Source organism: Rhipicephalus sanguineus, chromosome 2 (assembly GCF_013339695.2).
Source record: "Rhipicephalus sanguineus isolate Rsan-2018 chromosome 2, BIME_Rsan_1.4, whole genome shotgun sequence".
In the NCBI taxonomy this organism is placed as follows: Eukaryota; Metazoa; Arthropoda; class Arachnida; order Ixodida; family Ixodidae; genus Rhipicephalus; species Rhipicephalus sanguineus.
The window spans coordinates 30,742,020-30,759,451 of record NC_051177.1 but is presented as its reverse complement, the minus strand read 5'-3'; the positions used below and the strand labels follow the sequence as shown (position 1 = coordinate 30,759,451).

At 43.9% G+C, this 17,432-nt stretch overlaps 1 protein-coding gene across 2 annotated transcripts in view; it reads right to left on the bottom strand.

The window, feature by feature from the left end:
* The window catches only part of LOC119382643 (DCN1-like protein 5), a 31,354-nt gene extending 14,033 nt beyond the window's left edge, over positions 1–17,321 (bottom strand). Inside the window, exons 1-6 of one of the 2 annotated variants that reach the window (XM_037650438.1) lie at positions 17,178–17,321; positions 16,011–16,072; positions 12,353–12,543; positions 10,520–10,605; positions 7,434–7,510; positions 3,922–4,013 (exon numbers count right to left, since the gene is read on the bottom strand). In XM_037650438.1, coding sequence (XP_037506366.1) covers positions 3,922–4,013; positions 7,434–7,510; positions 10,520–10,605; positions 12,353–12,441 — 344 coding nt within the window. In that variant the 5' untranslated portion in view covers positions 12,442–12,543; positions 16,011–16,072; positions 17,178–17,321. The remainder of the gene's footprint in view (positions 1–3,921; positions 4,014–7,433; positions 7,511–10,519; positions 10,606–12,352; positions 12,544–16,010; positions 16,073–17,177) is intronic. The other variant, XM_037650437.1, reaches the window with a different exon arrangement.
* Between the last annotated feature and the right edge of the window lie 111 nt (positions 17,322–17,432).

Genomic DNA, 17,432 nt, shown 5'->3' with positions numbered 1-17,432 from the left:
CAGTCTGAGCGCTCTCGCACTCACGTTTTTCGAACTTATCGGGTGCCGGCGGAGGCACGGTGCCGCGAAGCGCGGGGCGTAGCGAGTGCCGAAGTGTGCCTTCCAGCTCCCGCGGTGTTCGATATATCCGATGGCTGGTAAAAATACCGTTCAATATAAACGTGCGAATTTCTATACTTTTACAGGATTTTCAAGGGGATAATTTACGAGTTCAATATAGCCGAAAATTCGATATATGTGGGTTCGATATATCCGCATTTGACTGTACAACAGAATATGCACGCCGAATCAGTCAGTGAAACTGCAGAATAAAAATTATGGAAGGAAACAGCCAATACTAGAACGTTTCTAAAGCTTCCAGGTGAAGTTCATGTCGTATGGATGCCACAACTTTCCGAGACGATCATTTACGTTATTGGCTGCAAATGCAAAATAAAAGCAGTGAGCCAAGTTGTCTGACTGGACTCAAGTAAGACATCCTTAATTCTAATCTAACTGTATGTGAAAGAAAATTGAAATGTTAGATGGTGTCGCTACATTTTGACCAAATAACATTAACGGTTACACGTTTATTTTGAGTTAACATGGCTTGGCAAATATAAAACATACCTACGCACTAGCAGCTTTCATAAAGATTTTCTTATCTTTATTTTATACATCAGTGCGACCACTGCTGCAGGTTCACTCTTGTGCTTATAATATACTACAGCAAGATACAAAGTTTCCATTAGTGGTTAGCGCTCGGAAAACCTTGCATGCCGCTTATGTTGCATGCCAGTGAATTACAGTAATCCCTCATTATCACATATGTCGGCCGCGGGAGGGGGAGGGGTATAAAGCATGGCGACGGCGGGGGGGGGGGGGGGGGTACTGCAATAGAATTTATATGAACACTGTCAGCGGGATTTTGCGGTTGCCGCTGATCTGTAGAGAGTCCAAACCAGTAACGTCCGTTTCACGTGCGAGTAAAAGCGCGCTAGCGCTAGGGACGAACGCGGTTGAAGCAGAGATGAAACGACCCGGCCGTCACCGTCGCGCGAAGGGCACATGTACAGTAGAACACTGGGCACATGCGATAACATCGCTCCGCTTGCTTACCAGTTATTTCGGCAGGCAAGGGACCATAAGGGGCGCCATTGAGACGGGGACGGTTGCGAGCGCTGGCGAATGCACTATCTCGACAGACATGGGTAACGGCTACCCTTTTAAGTGCTGGGCTCTCCACTTAAAGCAGTAGTGACACAATATATTGAAGGCGAGATAACTTGTGGGATAGATTTGTGTGTACACAAACGCATCATCTACGAAACATTAACGGCTGATATAACACATTTAGGATCAATTTTTAAATTGCGTGTAGCGCATCTGTACGCGAAACATCCCACCTCGCGTCATGACATCAAACAACAGCCATTTCCGGGAGATTTTCCTATGACCCGTACAACCGGGAGAAACGTTCAAAATCCGGGAGTCTCCTGGGTAATCCGGGAGACTTGGCAGGTATGCGATTGGAGTCGTACAAGAAGCAGGAACTGCGGAAGGGCACCCGTTGGTGGAAGGTAGTGCTTAGGAGGGCAGCTTTGGAGGAGCAGTGATGTCGAAACTGGTAGCAAGGAGGCAAGGAGTTGACAAGAAGGCGAGCGAGAGCGGTGACTGGCGTCCGAACAGCTCGCAGACTGGAGAGCGAATGAGGAGGGGAAGGCAGTGGCTGCTTTCATGGGGGGGGGAGTGGACGTCACGGAACTCTACAAGAGTTCTGCGCTGGAAAGTGCCGCAAATGCCATGGCTCAAGTCTGAGGCTGTGTTTGTTGTGCTTAAAAAACGATTAACCACTCATTGTGTGTACACAGCGCAACCGTGAAAACTGACTGGTCTTGCAGTAGGGGCTTTGCATGATCACTGGGTGATTTTTTCCCAAGGCATGCAGCCGTGAAGTTTGCAAAACAAGAGTTTTCTGGCACCCCGTTGTCAATAAAACTGCCACTGCCAATAAAACTGCCATCACGTCCACGCCACTGTCAAATGTCTCTGAACAATATTAAATGACACTAGCACGCATTTGGACCGTTTGTATAAAGTCTAGGGATGGGTGAATATTCGGACGTTTCGAATATTCGAACGAATATTAAAGTATTCGAATTCGCTTCGATACGAATTTATATTATTCGAAATGAACGAATATATGTACGTTTGACCGCACATAACCCCCTGTAAAGGTAGTTTCACTGCAGCGTTGGGTTGCTGTACCGTGAAACCACCCTGCCAGGAAAAATCTGCACTGCCGCAAAGCCACACTTCAAGGTTAAGTGTACATATTTTTTAAAATTTAACAGCGTGTTATATGGGCTTATATGCGCTAAGTATAGCAATTTTTAACTTGTAACGTATTGTACCACTTATAACTTGCACCCTACTGCTATTCAAATTTTGATACCCCCCCACCCATTTAAGGTTTCTTCCACTTCATTTCAAACCAAAAAAAGTGACATTCACTCATACCTAGTTCCAATTCTTAGAAATATTGTTCAAGGGTCATGAAAAAAATGCTCACTTTTCTTAATAATATGTGGTGAGTACTATTCGAACTATTCGATTTGAAATTATTCGACCAAATCACTATTCGCTTCAAATTCGCTTCGAACCTCAAATTTACTATTCGCCCATCCCTAATAAAGTCAGATGGCGCATTTCAGCACCAGACGTGCTCTTTAGAGCGTTAAAACTTTGCTTGTGCGCACCCCATGGAATGCTAAGGTGCAAGTCGGCACGCGGTCTTTCGGCCACTTTTTGACATCCAAGAGACCGCGGTTTTCTGGCATCACAAAGCACCAGGAAAACTTTATTTTCATGCAGATTCGATTATAGGGGACACCAGCGATGCGCTCCACCATGGAATTTGACAGCTCCCGTTCGCTCCGCAGTAAAAAGCTGGGAGCACTCGACACTCGCTTGGTAGCCGGTCATCGGTCATGGGTTTGGTTTTGTGGCCTGTTCTGTGCCTGCATGAGACTAGTTCATCGGCAGCATTAATTTGACACTTCATGCGCAAAATAGTCGCCACTGCTCGCCACTTCATTCTAAGTAGGTCAGGCTCTTTGCGCAATTTGAGTAATTCGGCTTAATATGCATGCATTTGGGTCGGGACAGGAAGAAATTTTGAATAAAGCGATTTCATCATAACGAGGGATTACTGTAGATTTCTTAACTAACTACTATATATGAAACCTTGTGTCTTGCTGTTTGGATTTTGACCACGTGTTTCTTTGCACGAGTATATTTATGCGTTTTCCAATAAAACTCAGTGGACATTTAGCGCTGTGTACATGTCGTCTTTTCATTGTCTCCCGTTTTTGCGCTGATTTCTATGACAATATTAAGACATCGGTGTTTTGACCTGTGCTAAAAGTATCTCCAGCCATCAGTCTATGCAACCTGCCAATAAAAACTAGGTGCTTCAGAGGTGTTCGGGGCCCCTTTGATGTGCACATAAATCGAAGTACACATGTGTTTTAGCATTTCTCCCCCACCAAAATAATAGCGACTGTGGCTGGGAATTGAACCTGCGACCTCAAGCTTTGCACCGCCACACCTTAGCTGCAAAGCTACCACAGCAAACAGCAGACAATTGTAAGCACTGCGACACTGCAGCGAGTCATCAATTCTTTCACCTGAACAGTGCTCTGTTAAACAAGTGTGGCACAGCTTCATAGCAATGCAGTTACAGTGTTGCAAAAGATTTCCCCACCAGTGCTGCTGCTGTCTTCTCAAACCCCTGGTATCTGAGCATGTATTTATGCAAAATGTCTATGCCACTTGCTAGCTCAGGTGTGTACGTGAACACTGTGTGCACATCCTCAATGCCAGAACCGTCACTCGTGTCACGACTACTCCTGCAGAGTGTACGAATAATGGCCGACTTACTGTAGGGATGTGAGACCATAAAGCCACTCTTCTTCGCTAAAGAATCCCATGTGCTTGGCGCCCATTTTCCACGCTAGCACCAGCATGACAATCTGCAAAGACATAATGAAGAAGTGTAAACAATTGAAATGAAGTAGCGCATTTACTGGGGTAATGAACGCACTCATATAATGAACGCACCCTCCAAATTTAGTCGTCAAAATTTAGATTTCGTTTTTTTATAGAGCACCCCCAATATTGATCCCCTGCAGTCCCACGAACAGCCGCGCTGTAACTTTCCCACTGCACTCGATTCGGCTGATGTCAGGGCAACAGGAGCAGCAGCTACGCAGCGCCACCTCGCTCTAGCGTCTTCTTTTTTTACGCCAACCCCCTCCGGTCACTTCCCTATGGTTTCAATGCAAACTTTGGGATGAGAGGACGTGTACAAAATTGTGAGCCATCCGCTGATCCCCTCTGAATATACAGGGTGTACGGCACGCGCGACCATGCCTGGCTGGCTCTTTTATCTCAGCTTGAGTGACGTTCGGACTCACACATTACATAGAACATACGACGAGCGAGGCGACGAACTTTGTGCGGAACAAATGCCCATAAAAGTGCTATCACAATAAAAGCTGTTTGCAAATAGTGTACGCGTATATTTACTGCAAAAAGCAATATCTAATGCCTTTTCTTTCTTTTAGGGGCGAAGCTCCTTAAGCCGTGGGTCGCGCGTCCCCGATGTATGTAGTAGCCACCTCTCGTTTAGTTCGTGGAGTGTCCGCTAGATGGCGGTACTTGTATATGATGAAAACACGGCTCAAGGCCGGCTAGATAACTGAGGACGATGAAGTGGGAAGCTCGAGCAGCAAGCACGATTTCTCTGAGGAATACAACGCTCGGGTCTTCGGTTCTTCGGGCGTGTTCAAGGCCGGCTAGATAACTGAGGACGACGAAGTGGGAAGCTCGAGCAGCAACCACGATTTCTCTGAGGAATACGACGCTCGGGTGTTCGGTTCTTCGGACTTCAACGCCTGATGCTCACCACCCCTTCACGAAGCGGTTCTGCCAGTCCGATCCCGCAACCCGTTCCTGCAGTGGATACTCCTGTCCACCGCTACAGTTGCCGACTGCGAGGCCTTAGTCCCGAGGCCATCCCTCTGGAACTTCTCCAGCCAAGCCCTACATCAGGAGAAATGGCCACCGCCGGCGCTTCACAGGTGACTGTTGAGCAGCCGATGCGAGATGTTACAAAACTATACTTGTAGTACAGTAGAACCCCGCTGATACGTTTTTGAAGGGAACGTAGGAAATAAACGTAAGAGACGGGAAACGTAAGAGCCGAAAAACAGGAAAAACGGCAAAATATTTAGTGGTACAGAATTTTATTTCAATTCTTACGAGCAGCACGAAAATTGGCGCGCTCAGCCGCGATAGTCGATGGATAGAAACGCGGAGCTTAGGACGGCCTTATCCACAGAAATATAATCAACGTATGTGATTTTTTTAACACCAACAGCTGTAGGCATGAGAAAACTAAGCACACGCAATCACGACCGGCGCGGCGAGTCCGACCGCGAACCGCACGCACGACCATGCGAGCTCCAACCAGCTCGAACTCCTCCCGTTCTCCAACAAATAACGATGATGATGAGTCTACGCCAACGCGATGGCAGAAGTGAATGCCAATCTCGAAGGCCTTGCTTTCGCAAGCAATTACGTCATACACGCCATGTTTGTGCAATGCAAATCTCAGAGGCTATGCTTTTGTCAATAGTAAATGCCAATCTCGAAGGCCTTGCTTTCGCGAGCAGTTACGTCATAGACGCCATCTTTGCAATTTGAATCTCGAAGGCCATGCTTTTGTTTGCATCAATTGAAAGATTCTGTTGCTGGCGCCTCTCGTGCGGCTAATATTACGGTCAAACGAGGCCAAGCTGCGTGAAAATGCGCCATGGCCGCTCTCTTTGGTAGTCACTCGGTCGGCTCCGGGCGCACTTCGCGACGTATCATACGGGAACGGTCCGACAGTTACGACGTAACAGCGGGGTTCCCAATACATTGTATCCTATGGGAGCTATGCCGGGACCGGCGGAAAACGACGTAACAGCCGGGAAAACGCAGCAGTGAGGAACGTAACAGCGGGGTTCTACTGTATGATGAAATATGATGAAAAGATGTGATGTTATGAAAATATGAATGATGTCATATATAGCACTTGCCATTGGACGCCTGCGAGCATAAAAGGATAATGAAGGGACCACGGAAACCAACAATAAAAGTTTGATGTTTAACATTTCTCACGTGTTTACTTTAGTGGGGCGAATTACTCGTATTCACGGTTTACCGATGATGCCCTCCGGAGCTTCGCCCCGCTCATCATCATTCACCCCGTGGATATGCTGTAATTTTTTTGCATAACTACATTTTCTTCTCATCCCGAAAAAGTTTTCATAAAATTTACCCCGTATAATGAATGCATCCCACAAAGTTTGCTATGGTTTCTTTAAGGAAAAAAAAGTAAAAAATGCGCACTCATTACGCAAGTAAATATGGTAAGTCAATTATGGTACTACGGTTTATTGAACGCTTACAATCATAAAATTATTCACACCTCTGTGAGTGTTCCACCAACACAGTAACAAGGAAAGAGGATTTTGTGTGTTTTTTGCATTCCATAGAGTGCACAGCACCATACACACAAAGTAAGAGGAGGGAAAGGGGGGTCGAGATATACTGACATCCCTCCTGAATCCGTGTGTAGATGTGTTATGGCCAAGTCACACTAGCGGGATGGCGGCTCACTGCGCACTGTTTGCCGTACTGAGGCTGCCATGCACAAGCGATTTCACTCACGCACATCAGTCATTCTTTGCCGTTCGGAGAACGGGTCCAAGACCCATTTTCGCGACGTGCTCCGGCAGCCGCCGAGCGACGTGGCCAATCGGCGACAAAGGGGTGGTTGCCATGGCTACATCAGCGCGGCGCGTCGTCTGCTTCTCCCGCAAATCGCGCCCAGCTGCTTGCTTTTGGCTCCGTGGTTTTCCCGCTAGAAGTACGGATGTCGTCCGTGTCATTGCCAGGTATGGTTTCAGCAATCAATGAGCAGTTTTTCATGCTAGATTCACAATCCACGATGCAACTGTGCGGAGACGATTGATAGCTCAGCCGATGCACAGATGTGCAAAATCTCGTCGTCTCACATTGGTGCGCAAGTGTGCGAGGTTGGATCGCACACTTGATTCCCTTGCCGGCAAAGTTTGCCGTGCACCTTGGACAGCTCCCGCATGGGCGGTGGCGGCCGACGTTTTACAGCACCGCTCCATGACTGCAGGCTTGCCGCAAGTGTGAAGTTATAATCAGTCAAAGAGAGGACGTTTACTCGCACCATAGTACAGAGTGTCAATCACAACTAACCACTTCAGATAATGCACTCTTGTTGTGACTTTGACAGAATGATCACGGATTAAGTTCCTCACAGAAGGTACAGTTCTTCGGATTTTGTTGGTAAACTGAAGTTAAGAACTTACATTCTCAGGCTCGACACCAATGTCCTCGCAAAATTTTTCCATAGCTTCAGGTCCCATCGTTTTAGGGTCGTCCACCGCTGAAAGTGCAAAGGGAACCACAAGAGCTTGAATTGCAGGAGTGGGGAGGCTCATTGGTATAGATTCAAATCACAGCAGTACAAGGAAGTAGACTAAATGATTCACATCAGTTCTTGGCGTGTTTGTACAACTACAAAAAAATTTGCAGCAAATGTCCCTAAGGCGAATTGTTACAATGTGAGAAGCATTTAGATTGGATTGATGTATACAAACAGCAGTGCGCATGTATTATTTTAATAAACTGTTATGCGAGTGCACAGGCAGCTCCAGGCAGCAATAGACAACACTAGCAACTAACCTAAGCCAGTCCAGTTACTTTGTGAGTAAATATGGTAGGGTTCACACAAGTTGTGCACATTTTCTAGATTGCTGAATTATTTTATAGAGCTGTGCGAATAGCAAAATTTTGGGTGCGAAGCGAATTCGAATATTGAAGTGTGAGTGCGAATCGAATCGAATATTTTTCGAATATTTCTCAAATATTTCTAGAATGTTTCTTGAATACTTCGAAGCGAAATTGCAGAAAAAAAAAGTTGGAGAGGATTCCTAAGCATATTCTTACGAGATAGCAACATGAATGTTTCTTTTCGCTAGGTTGATGAAGCACTGGCGGGGTGGTGTTTCATAACTGTCTTATCAAGAATGAGGCAATGTAGAGGCTGAATTGTATTTATGTACATGATTTGGTGCAACCAAAGTGTTGCCGACAACACTTTACACGTGATAGGCAAAGATGCCATTTCCTCAGCCTCTCCTCCTCTTTCAATTTCTGTGGAAACCCAATTGATGTGGCGGACAAGGGTGTGCTCCCTTCAAGCCCGGAGTTGCAAATCTGCCTCATAGACGTTGATATATAATAACATCTGAAATTTTGGATGCTAAAAAGCTTCGGCGTCCGGACTTCCTGCCCAAATTTCAGGTCCAAAACAGCATTAATTGAGCCCCCACCTCTGCCGCATCTTTCATCTCCATGTTGGAACCAGCGTTTTCTTGAGTTAATACATTTGCGACCGTAGCGGAGCTTGAAAGGCAGCTTTGCCGCAATACGGGGGTGTGATGAGGTGAAGCATATTGAAAATCTAGGGACCACTTTTAATCGGACGTTGAATGTGTCTTTCTTGGCTAAGTTCGACTGTAACGGAGCTTGAAAGGCAGCTCTGCCGCAATACGGGGGTGTGATGAGGTGAAGCATATTGAAAATCTAGGGACCACTTTTAATCGGACGTTGAATGTGTCTTTCTTGGCTAAGTTCGACTGTAACGGAGCTTGAAAGGCAGCTTTGCCGCAATACGAGAGTGTAATGAGGTGAAGCATATCAAAAATCTGAAGGAGTCACTTTCAATTAGACGCTGACTGTATTTGTCTTTGGGAAGTTCGAATAGTAAAATTCAAGTGCGAATAGGATCGAATAGCAAACACTATTAGAAAAATATTCGAAATTTTGAATATTCGCACACCCCTAATATTTTATATTCAATCTTGATTAGAGTTTTACATGATAGCTTTGTACATCCTACTTAACACCCCTAGAGTCTTTCTCCCCGAGCATTGTTCCAGAAAGAGTTCTTCCAATGCTCACTAAAAGTGCTCCTGAAACCTCACTGTACCGTAGAATAGCTCACATTAAATGTTACAATGTTGTAACAAAGAAAAAAGCGACATACCTATTGCGAGAGAAGATGATATAATTACAGCAGCAATTGTGCACTTATGTGCCTGTGCCATAGTTACTAGAGACATGTACCATTATGCACTGTTTGTTATTAGAATATCAGTTCTGGCATCATGACAAGATAAGACCACAACTGCAGTCAAAGCTCGCGATTACAAAATCTCATCTGACACGAAACTAGCTTCCCTACATTTGAAAATTTGTTATAAACATAAGTTCGCAACACTGTATTAGTGACTACTTTTTACGTACTTAGTTATAATTGACTATTCGTTACATTCGTATTAGTTATATCAAGGAATTACTGTACCTATTTCATTAGTTAGCGTAGAAAGATGCAAGTGATTCTAATTAACCTGGTGTACAACAAGTAACAATGAACCTCTACAACTTCTTAGAGATGAAAAACAAAAGAACCTCCTGTTTTGAATATTCTGCATATGCTGAATCATTTTCTATGAATGCATCAACACGTACAGGCCTTTTTTTTTTTTACTTAATATGCATGTGGACCAGTGGTGGACCAGTCAAGCTGCCGTAATGCAGCTTTTATTTTATCCTGCCACCCTCGTCACTTATCTACATGAAAGTACTTATGCGGTGATAACAATAATAATAATATCTGGGGTTTAACGTCCCAAAACCACGATATGATTATGAGAGACGCCGTAGTGGAGGGCTCCGGAAATTTCGACCACCTGGGGTTCTTTAACGTGCACCTAAATCTAAGTACACGGGCCTCAAACATTTTCGCCTCCATCGAAAATGCAGCCGCCGCGGCCGGGATTTGATCCCGTGACCTTTGGGTCAGCAGTCGAGCGTCATAACCACTAGACCACCGTGGCGGGGCTACTTATGTGGTGAAATAAAATTCATCAAGCAATATTTATACATTCAACTTTATTCTAGCTGAGAAAAACATAAGCTCGCACTAAATGCACACCAACTAGGTTCTATTGCATCCAACATTCCAGAGTCATTAAACATCGTTACGATGTTTAATGACTCTGGAATGTCCTGTGTCGTAAAAATCTGATAACCAAAAAGCTGGGCTGAATTACCTACTGGATAGCTTGTACATACGTACATGGTTTCATATTAAAAGTAAGCATTAATTTTCCACCTGCAACATTACAATCTCCCAGATTTTTATCAAGACAATTACAATGCAAGTGCCAACTATTTATTTCCGTTTTTTTTTTTCTTGCCTAGGCAATCAAGAATTAATGAATACGTAACAGAACAGGTGTCACAAAATTCTGCATTTGACTAGGGCCATTGCCACAATGATTCGAAACCACCATAAAGAGCTAGTAACACATGAATGCAAACTCACAGGTGTATTCTTGGAAGAGAGCAAGGCACCGCTTCTCAGAAAAGCTTGACATAGTAGATTCACTATTGAAGAGAGTCCTTTTAGACCTAGAGGCACAAGGGACCAAAAAGATGAGCACGGAGGATGGACAATTCAAGCTGTATTACAGCATATAAGTCAGGGGTCTCAAACCCATGGCCTGCGGGGAACCTTTTTCTAGCGACCCACGGCCCGTACATCAGTCTCATATTTTTTTTACTTTAATTTTTAAAAAGTATATTCATGAGCTACACAGATGCGACTCGTCTCAAGCATTTCTTTTGTGAGGCACCTTAAGTGGTCACCATGTGTTAAAGCATAACCACGGAAGAAAAACTATATATCAGAATCGGCGTCCTGTTTCAGTCATTCAGGACATCAGTATCGATGTGTTTCTTGACTCCTGATGCAAAATCCCCTTCAGGAGTGGCACATATAAGACATAATGGGAAATGTCTTCTTTCAAATGGCAAGGTTAGCTGACATTTTGTTTAATCTCCTCCCATCACCCCCTCCACTCCTATCTTCATTACTGTCCCCGTCCTAGCAGGAGACCAATTTCGTAACTGTGGCCCGCTAGCCGAGGTGAGTTTTAGACCCCTGGTATAAGGGGGTGAGAAATGACACATACTACAAAAATCATGTACTTTGCGACACCAGCAGGTTAAAAAAAGTTTTCCACATTCGCCACCATAACTATGAGTGCCGAGTGTGAACATTCACAGGACTACACGTTCAGAATACCCAATAAAGTGGACCAGGGAACAATCACCACTTTGGCTCAATTGGTAGAGCATTGGATATGTAATTCGAAGGTTGCAAGTTTGGTACCCACCAGTGGCAAGTTGTTTTTTCGTCCACTTTAGTTCATTTTAATTTACATTGTTATTACTACACTACCGATAAAAACTACAAATAATGTCCCTTTGTTTTCCTTGGCATCATTATCCGTTGGCTTCATTAGGTTATACCACATACAGGGTATGGAAAATATTTTAACAGGGGGTGCCACTCTAGCGACACCACATGATCAAGCATTTTTCATCTCTTCAAGCCTCTACTCCTGAACTACTGCCTTGTTTGGACATACAGGTTATGTATTTCTCACTTTCTTTACATTTAAAAAAAGTTTTAAGAGATTGCATGGAGCATATAGCACTATTTACCAGAAAGATTACCTGACGTGGAGATTACTGGGCAAACTGTGATATAAGGTAGCTAAACTAAATGTTCAATGAACAACTATGGCTCAAATGTTCGAAAGGCAGCATTACAGACAAGCAATGGTGGCTTCATGACTGATGACAATCCTACGGATACCACCATTCCTGATGCAGTTGTCCTTATATAATATGTTACAAAATGCATTAGTGGTCAGCTTAAATCACCAAAGCCTTTTACGCCACTTGTATTCCAATTGCTATGGTCGTCACAACATAGTCTAGCTGACTTTTCACAAAATCAAATTATTTTAACTAAAATTTGCATCTCTTTCCCCTTTTCTCTGTCAACGAGGGGGTACACAGAAGAGGCATCTAGAAAGCACTGTGTGGCTGCAAGTAGTGAAGGACATAAGTCCAATACAACGATGCAATGCACAACATTGCATCGAGCATGCAATCTGCCTAGACATGGCCTTCTCATGGTTGATTGCAAACACACCAAGCACATCTATGGAGTGATAAGCTGGCCAAAGCAGTCAACCAGATGAATGAAAAACAATCTATGCATGGCAGTCTCACAGCACAACTCAAGTGTTCTCTGCGTACTGCCCTTCAAAACCCTAACAGCAAGCGAGGCAAAAACTATGCCCACCCAATGTGTGCTCCCCCACGAAGACGCTTGTTCCCACCAAAGGCATCATCATCGTGGTTGTCAGCGCGCCGGCGACGCTGGGGGCCCATTCTGAAGTCTAGCGGCTGAGCTTGGTTACGTAGTGGGGGCTGGTCACTGCAAGTGTGGTTGCTGCAGCTTCCTGTCAACACGTTGCTTGACTCCACTAGTGTCTGGTTATGCACACACACACATATACACAATAGGGGCAAGAGTCAAGCATCCCGTCAACACAAGTAATCAGACCACTGCATCCAAAAAAAAATTGCAGAATGTTGGGTCAGTGTAGCTTCGCTCTCGCTCCACATAAGTTAAATTATGTATTTATCAAAACTCTGACTTAGCATCGTATACGACGATATCTTGTTCCCTGATATGTACAATGACAGTGTTTTTCCTGTATATATTGACATACAAATGCAATAAAATATGGTTGTTAGTCAGCGCTGTGTTTGTGTCCTCTCACTTCATCTTGTTCTAGTGCTGTTTTATCGTTCAAATTCAGTATGCACCAACCAGCCCAATTCAAGACGCTAATCAGACCACTCACAATACCGTAGCTCATCTCGAAAATACTACACAAGGCTGCTTTGAATTCACTGCACCGAATTGCTATAAAAGGCTTTCCAGCACATATCTTCAAGGCTGTAGGAATAAAAGGGAAAACTGACAACTAGCCATTTGTAGCATAAAGCTACAAGGAAATGCCATATGGATTTCTCTGAAAGCTTCCGAGCCGACGAAAAATTCGTCCTGGCCCTGGGATCGAACCCAGGACCAATGCCTTTTCGAGGATGTCGCTCAAGCTTTCTTTCAGAGAAATCCATATGGACTTCCTTGAAGCTTTATGCTACAAATCGGTGGTCGTCAATTTTCCCTTTCATAATCCTTCCACCACCTTGCAGGATTATGCAGACCTGATTTGCAAAGTTGTAAGAACTGAATCACATGCTTCCTGCATATAGAAGGAGGATGCTTAGCAAACATCATAATATGAATGACTCCTTAATTTGACACTGAAGATGGCCTCAAAATGACGGACTTGGCATCACCTCCATTATTGCGATGTTATGACAGATTGAAAATTTTCAATCGTACCTAGCAGTAAAGGCTGGGCATGATGACACTACTATTAAATATTAAGCAAACACGCTCAGTATGCTGCTTCTTCCTGCACCTGTGCATTGTAACCACCACAACCGAGGGACCAGAGCGAGCCAATGTACGATGCCATGATTCATCCAGCTTTCAAGTGCCAAAACAAAAACTTGTTCTTTCCATGAGTGTAATTTAGGGCACTCTAACACGTGCCAGTACTTGTTACATGGTCTAGAAGGCTTTGCCTTTCATTTAAGCAGGCCTGTAACCAGGGCCGTAACTAACGGGGGGGGTGGGGGGGGCTAAGGGGGGTTCTAACACCCCCCGAAATTTTTCACGCTTAACTTTTCGGGTGACACTAAAATACTAGCACGCCTTCACAGCGACCATCAGCTCAGCTGCCAAAGTGAGCCGTTCTACACACAAACACCCCCCGAAAAAAATTCCTGTGTACTTCTTTGCCTGTAACACCTTTTAAAGCCGCCACATTTGCTTTATATCTATTCTCAATGTGTCAAACAACAGCGAAAGAAATTACAAACCAGACTTGTCAGTTAGAGAATATCCAAAATACAAGCAAACAGTTACTCTCAAATCAAATTTTCGCACATCTGGATGCAACATTTCACTCTCCTAAAAAGGTAACTAGCGAAAGTTGGTGCACCGCTATTGCAAAGCCAGCTCAACCGGTTAGCCTTCTGTTGACGGCATCAGTACAGCCTCTGTGAAGGGTGACATGCAGCCTAATCTCGGAGGCCAATAAGTGTTACAAGAGCCTTCACGAGGCAGCCATTGGCGTGCCAGATGCTCATCATGTTGATGCATCATTCACGTGGTAGCAACGCATTGCTCGTGGCTGTGCTATACTTAAAATAATTGTCAAACACAATGGCATAGCTGTTCTCGCAGTACTTGAAACGTCATGCAAACGCAAATTGCACATTACGTTTTCTGTTAATGATTATAGTGCCCTTAATTAAGTTACGTCTGTCAACTGAGGTGCAAGAAAATGCTACACTGCGATGCTTCTATTGGTTCTACCCTCAAGATTTGTCAAGCCCTTCTGATACAACAACAACAACAACAACAACAATAATAATAATAATAATAATAATAATAATAATAATAATAATAATAATAATAATAATAATAATAATAATAATAAAGCATTTGAAATCATTCTTATAATCACATGAAACATACGTAGATTATACATATGACTACATCTAGCAGCCAGTTGGCAAGAAAGTATCTAAATGTTGACATTACTATGCAATTCACGAGAGCAGACACTAAGAAAAAAGAATACTTCCTAACAGCGGATGCAATGGAGCTTCCAAAGTACCAGTCTGTCTGTACAGGCTGCCGAAATAAGGTGCTTTCTCATGCCTTGCATTAGAATGGTGACCAGCAACAAGGTGTCAATGTCTTGTCTAGCATTTCAAGTCTACAAGAGCGAGACCACGAAGCAATGCAAGTTCTACATTTACTTGCATACATGCAATTTTACGGACCAAGTACCTTGTGTGCAGAAAGCAAAAAGTGTAAGCCGGCTCTACACAGTGAGGTGGTCTGCCATTAGCACTTAGAGAACTTTTGCACTCTGTAGTGTAATGTAGTGTATTTCCATGTTTATTCTCCACAAAGAAGAAAAGGTTAAAGGGGGATAAATGAAAAGAGGTGCTTACAGAAGCAAGTACGCATACTATCATACTAGTGTCAAGCACCACTTTACGCATACAATACTAACCTACCACACTATTAGTCTAATATGCTACACATTGCAGCTTTATTTCATACACTACTAACTGCCTTTCTTGTGAGTATAGGCATACCACGAAGAATAGTGGGTCAGAAAAATGCTACAATTTTTGTACTGCCCTCTATCCATACTGTGCTTCTAACTGGCATGTTCTAATTATGGTGTGGGCAGCAACACCGCAGTGGCAAGTGATAAAATACGAAACGGTATGGACTTAGGATGAAACTCTCACTACTTTGGTTGTGATGGTTTACATCTAAATTTAAATTCATAAGGCAATGATGGGCAACCATGAACTGACTGATGTGCGGGTGATCGTAAGAATTCATACTGTCGACATGTAACTCTACTTCATGAAATCATGCCGACTGCTACCTTCGTATTGTGACTGTTCGAGCCAACTGCACGTAATAACAGAAAAACATGGTGCAAGAAGGCACAGTTACGAGAAATGATCACTAAATGCTAGGAGTTTAGTCAGACCACATAAAGTTGATCACACAGCAGCAATCAAAATGGTTTACTCTTGCTGTACGATAGTGTCCGGAATATCTTACGTCAACATGTTAGGAGCATGTGTACTCGTGGTGTAAACTACAATGAAATTCTATTGTGTCCAGTGTAAAAACAAGAAGGAACAAGGCTTTGCTTTGCTACACAGCACGCAAGCTTGATTTAAGCGCATTAAACTCGGGGCACCGATGTGCCTTGCATTTACCGAAGATGACATGTAAACAGGACAGACAACAACAGACCAATAAAACAAATCTGTACACTCACTAGATTCCTAAATGAATACTGGAGGAAGGACGAATTTGTTGTGTTAGCGTGCGCCACGGTGACTGAAATGCAAAAAGAGAGCAAACGGGGCAACTAATGAGGATGCATCGAGAGGTGCGCAGGAGTCGCGTACTAGGCAAGCGTCACAAAATTAAAAGCAAAATACGCAAGCGCACAAACAAGGTTACGAACGGTAAGGATGGCCCGTGAACAAGACGGTTTACCGAAAAGGGTAATGTACTAAATGCGATACCACGCACAAATGCGACGAGTAACCCCAAAAACGATCGCTCAGCGTCACACCGCCAACCGGCCTAACTGCGTAGCTGACGACTACAGTCAGCTCGCTTCCATCTAACACAGAGCGCCTTTTAAGGGAAAGCAGTACCTACGAAACATGTTCGCATGTTTGCAAGACGCGTATGAACGGTAAAGCAATCCTCAAACTTCGTATGGTTACGTACTTTGTTCAGAGAGTAACGAGAAAATGGAGTAGCCGCTCGTATCATTCGCCCGACGAGAGCCATTTTGATCAACAAGAAAAATAAAATGTTGCAGTCACTACTACATGGCAAGGTCTTGGGGCAAAAAAGGAAGCGTGCAAGAGCAAAATAGAGGAAAGACGAAATAACCCCACAGTTACGAACGAGATCAGAGCGTTCAAACGATGCCTAGGACATTTCGTATGGCATACTGGTTGGTGCAAATGCCGGACATCGACAAAGCTGCGTAATACCAAGGGCGTTCCTGCGTTAGACGCCTACGCCAACATGTAACGGTAGTACAACGAGTACTCAAACGACTAGTGCTTGCTATACAAGATATTTTGAGCAAATTTTTCAAAAGCGCAGACGCTACGCTGCCTAAACAGTCACTCGCACTTATCGCACAAAGTGGCTTCGCTCCCGTTTTAGGGTACATTTGTTTTTCATCATACTAAATGAGAAAAGAAACACGCTAGCAAGCACAACACCGCTTGTGAAAACCTGCCCAAAACCCGCAGCTCTGATCGTCAATGACAAATGTGCAAATACGTATATTCAACAAAAAACGAAAGGACAACACCAAGCAGTGTGCGGTCACGCAAACTGTTCAGAGGAGACTCGCTATAAAACGCGCTTAGCGATGACGGTTCAGCTGTAGCAGGAAAGCAACGTTTGAACCTACCTTCTGAGTGTCCTGCATCTATATTTACCCAAGCTAAGGAGCCGAATATTGTGTTTAAATGACCGTAATTGAAACAATTCTTTTCAATTCGTCTACTCGATGCTCATCACGAGCATGATTGAAGAAGTCACAGGGTGATTCGGCGTGTAATTTGCTTTTATACTAAAACTGAGCGAATGCTTGAATAAAAATAAACCGCTCAAGCCTTCTTTTATAATAAATAAAATTGTATTTTGTTTACAGTACCGGTTAAAT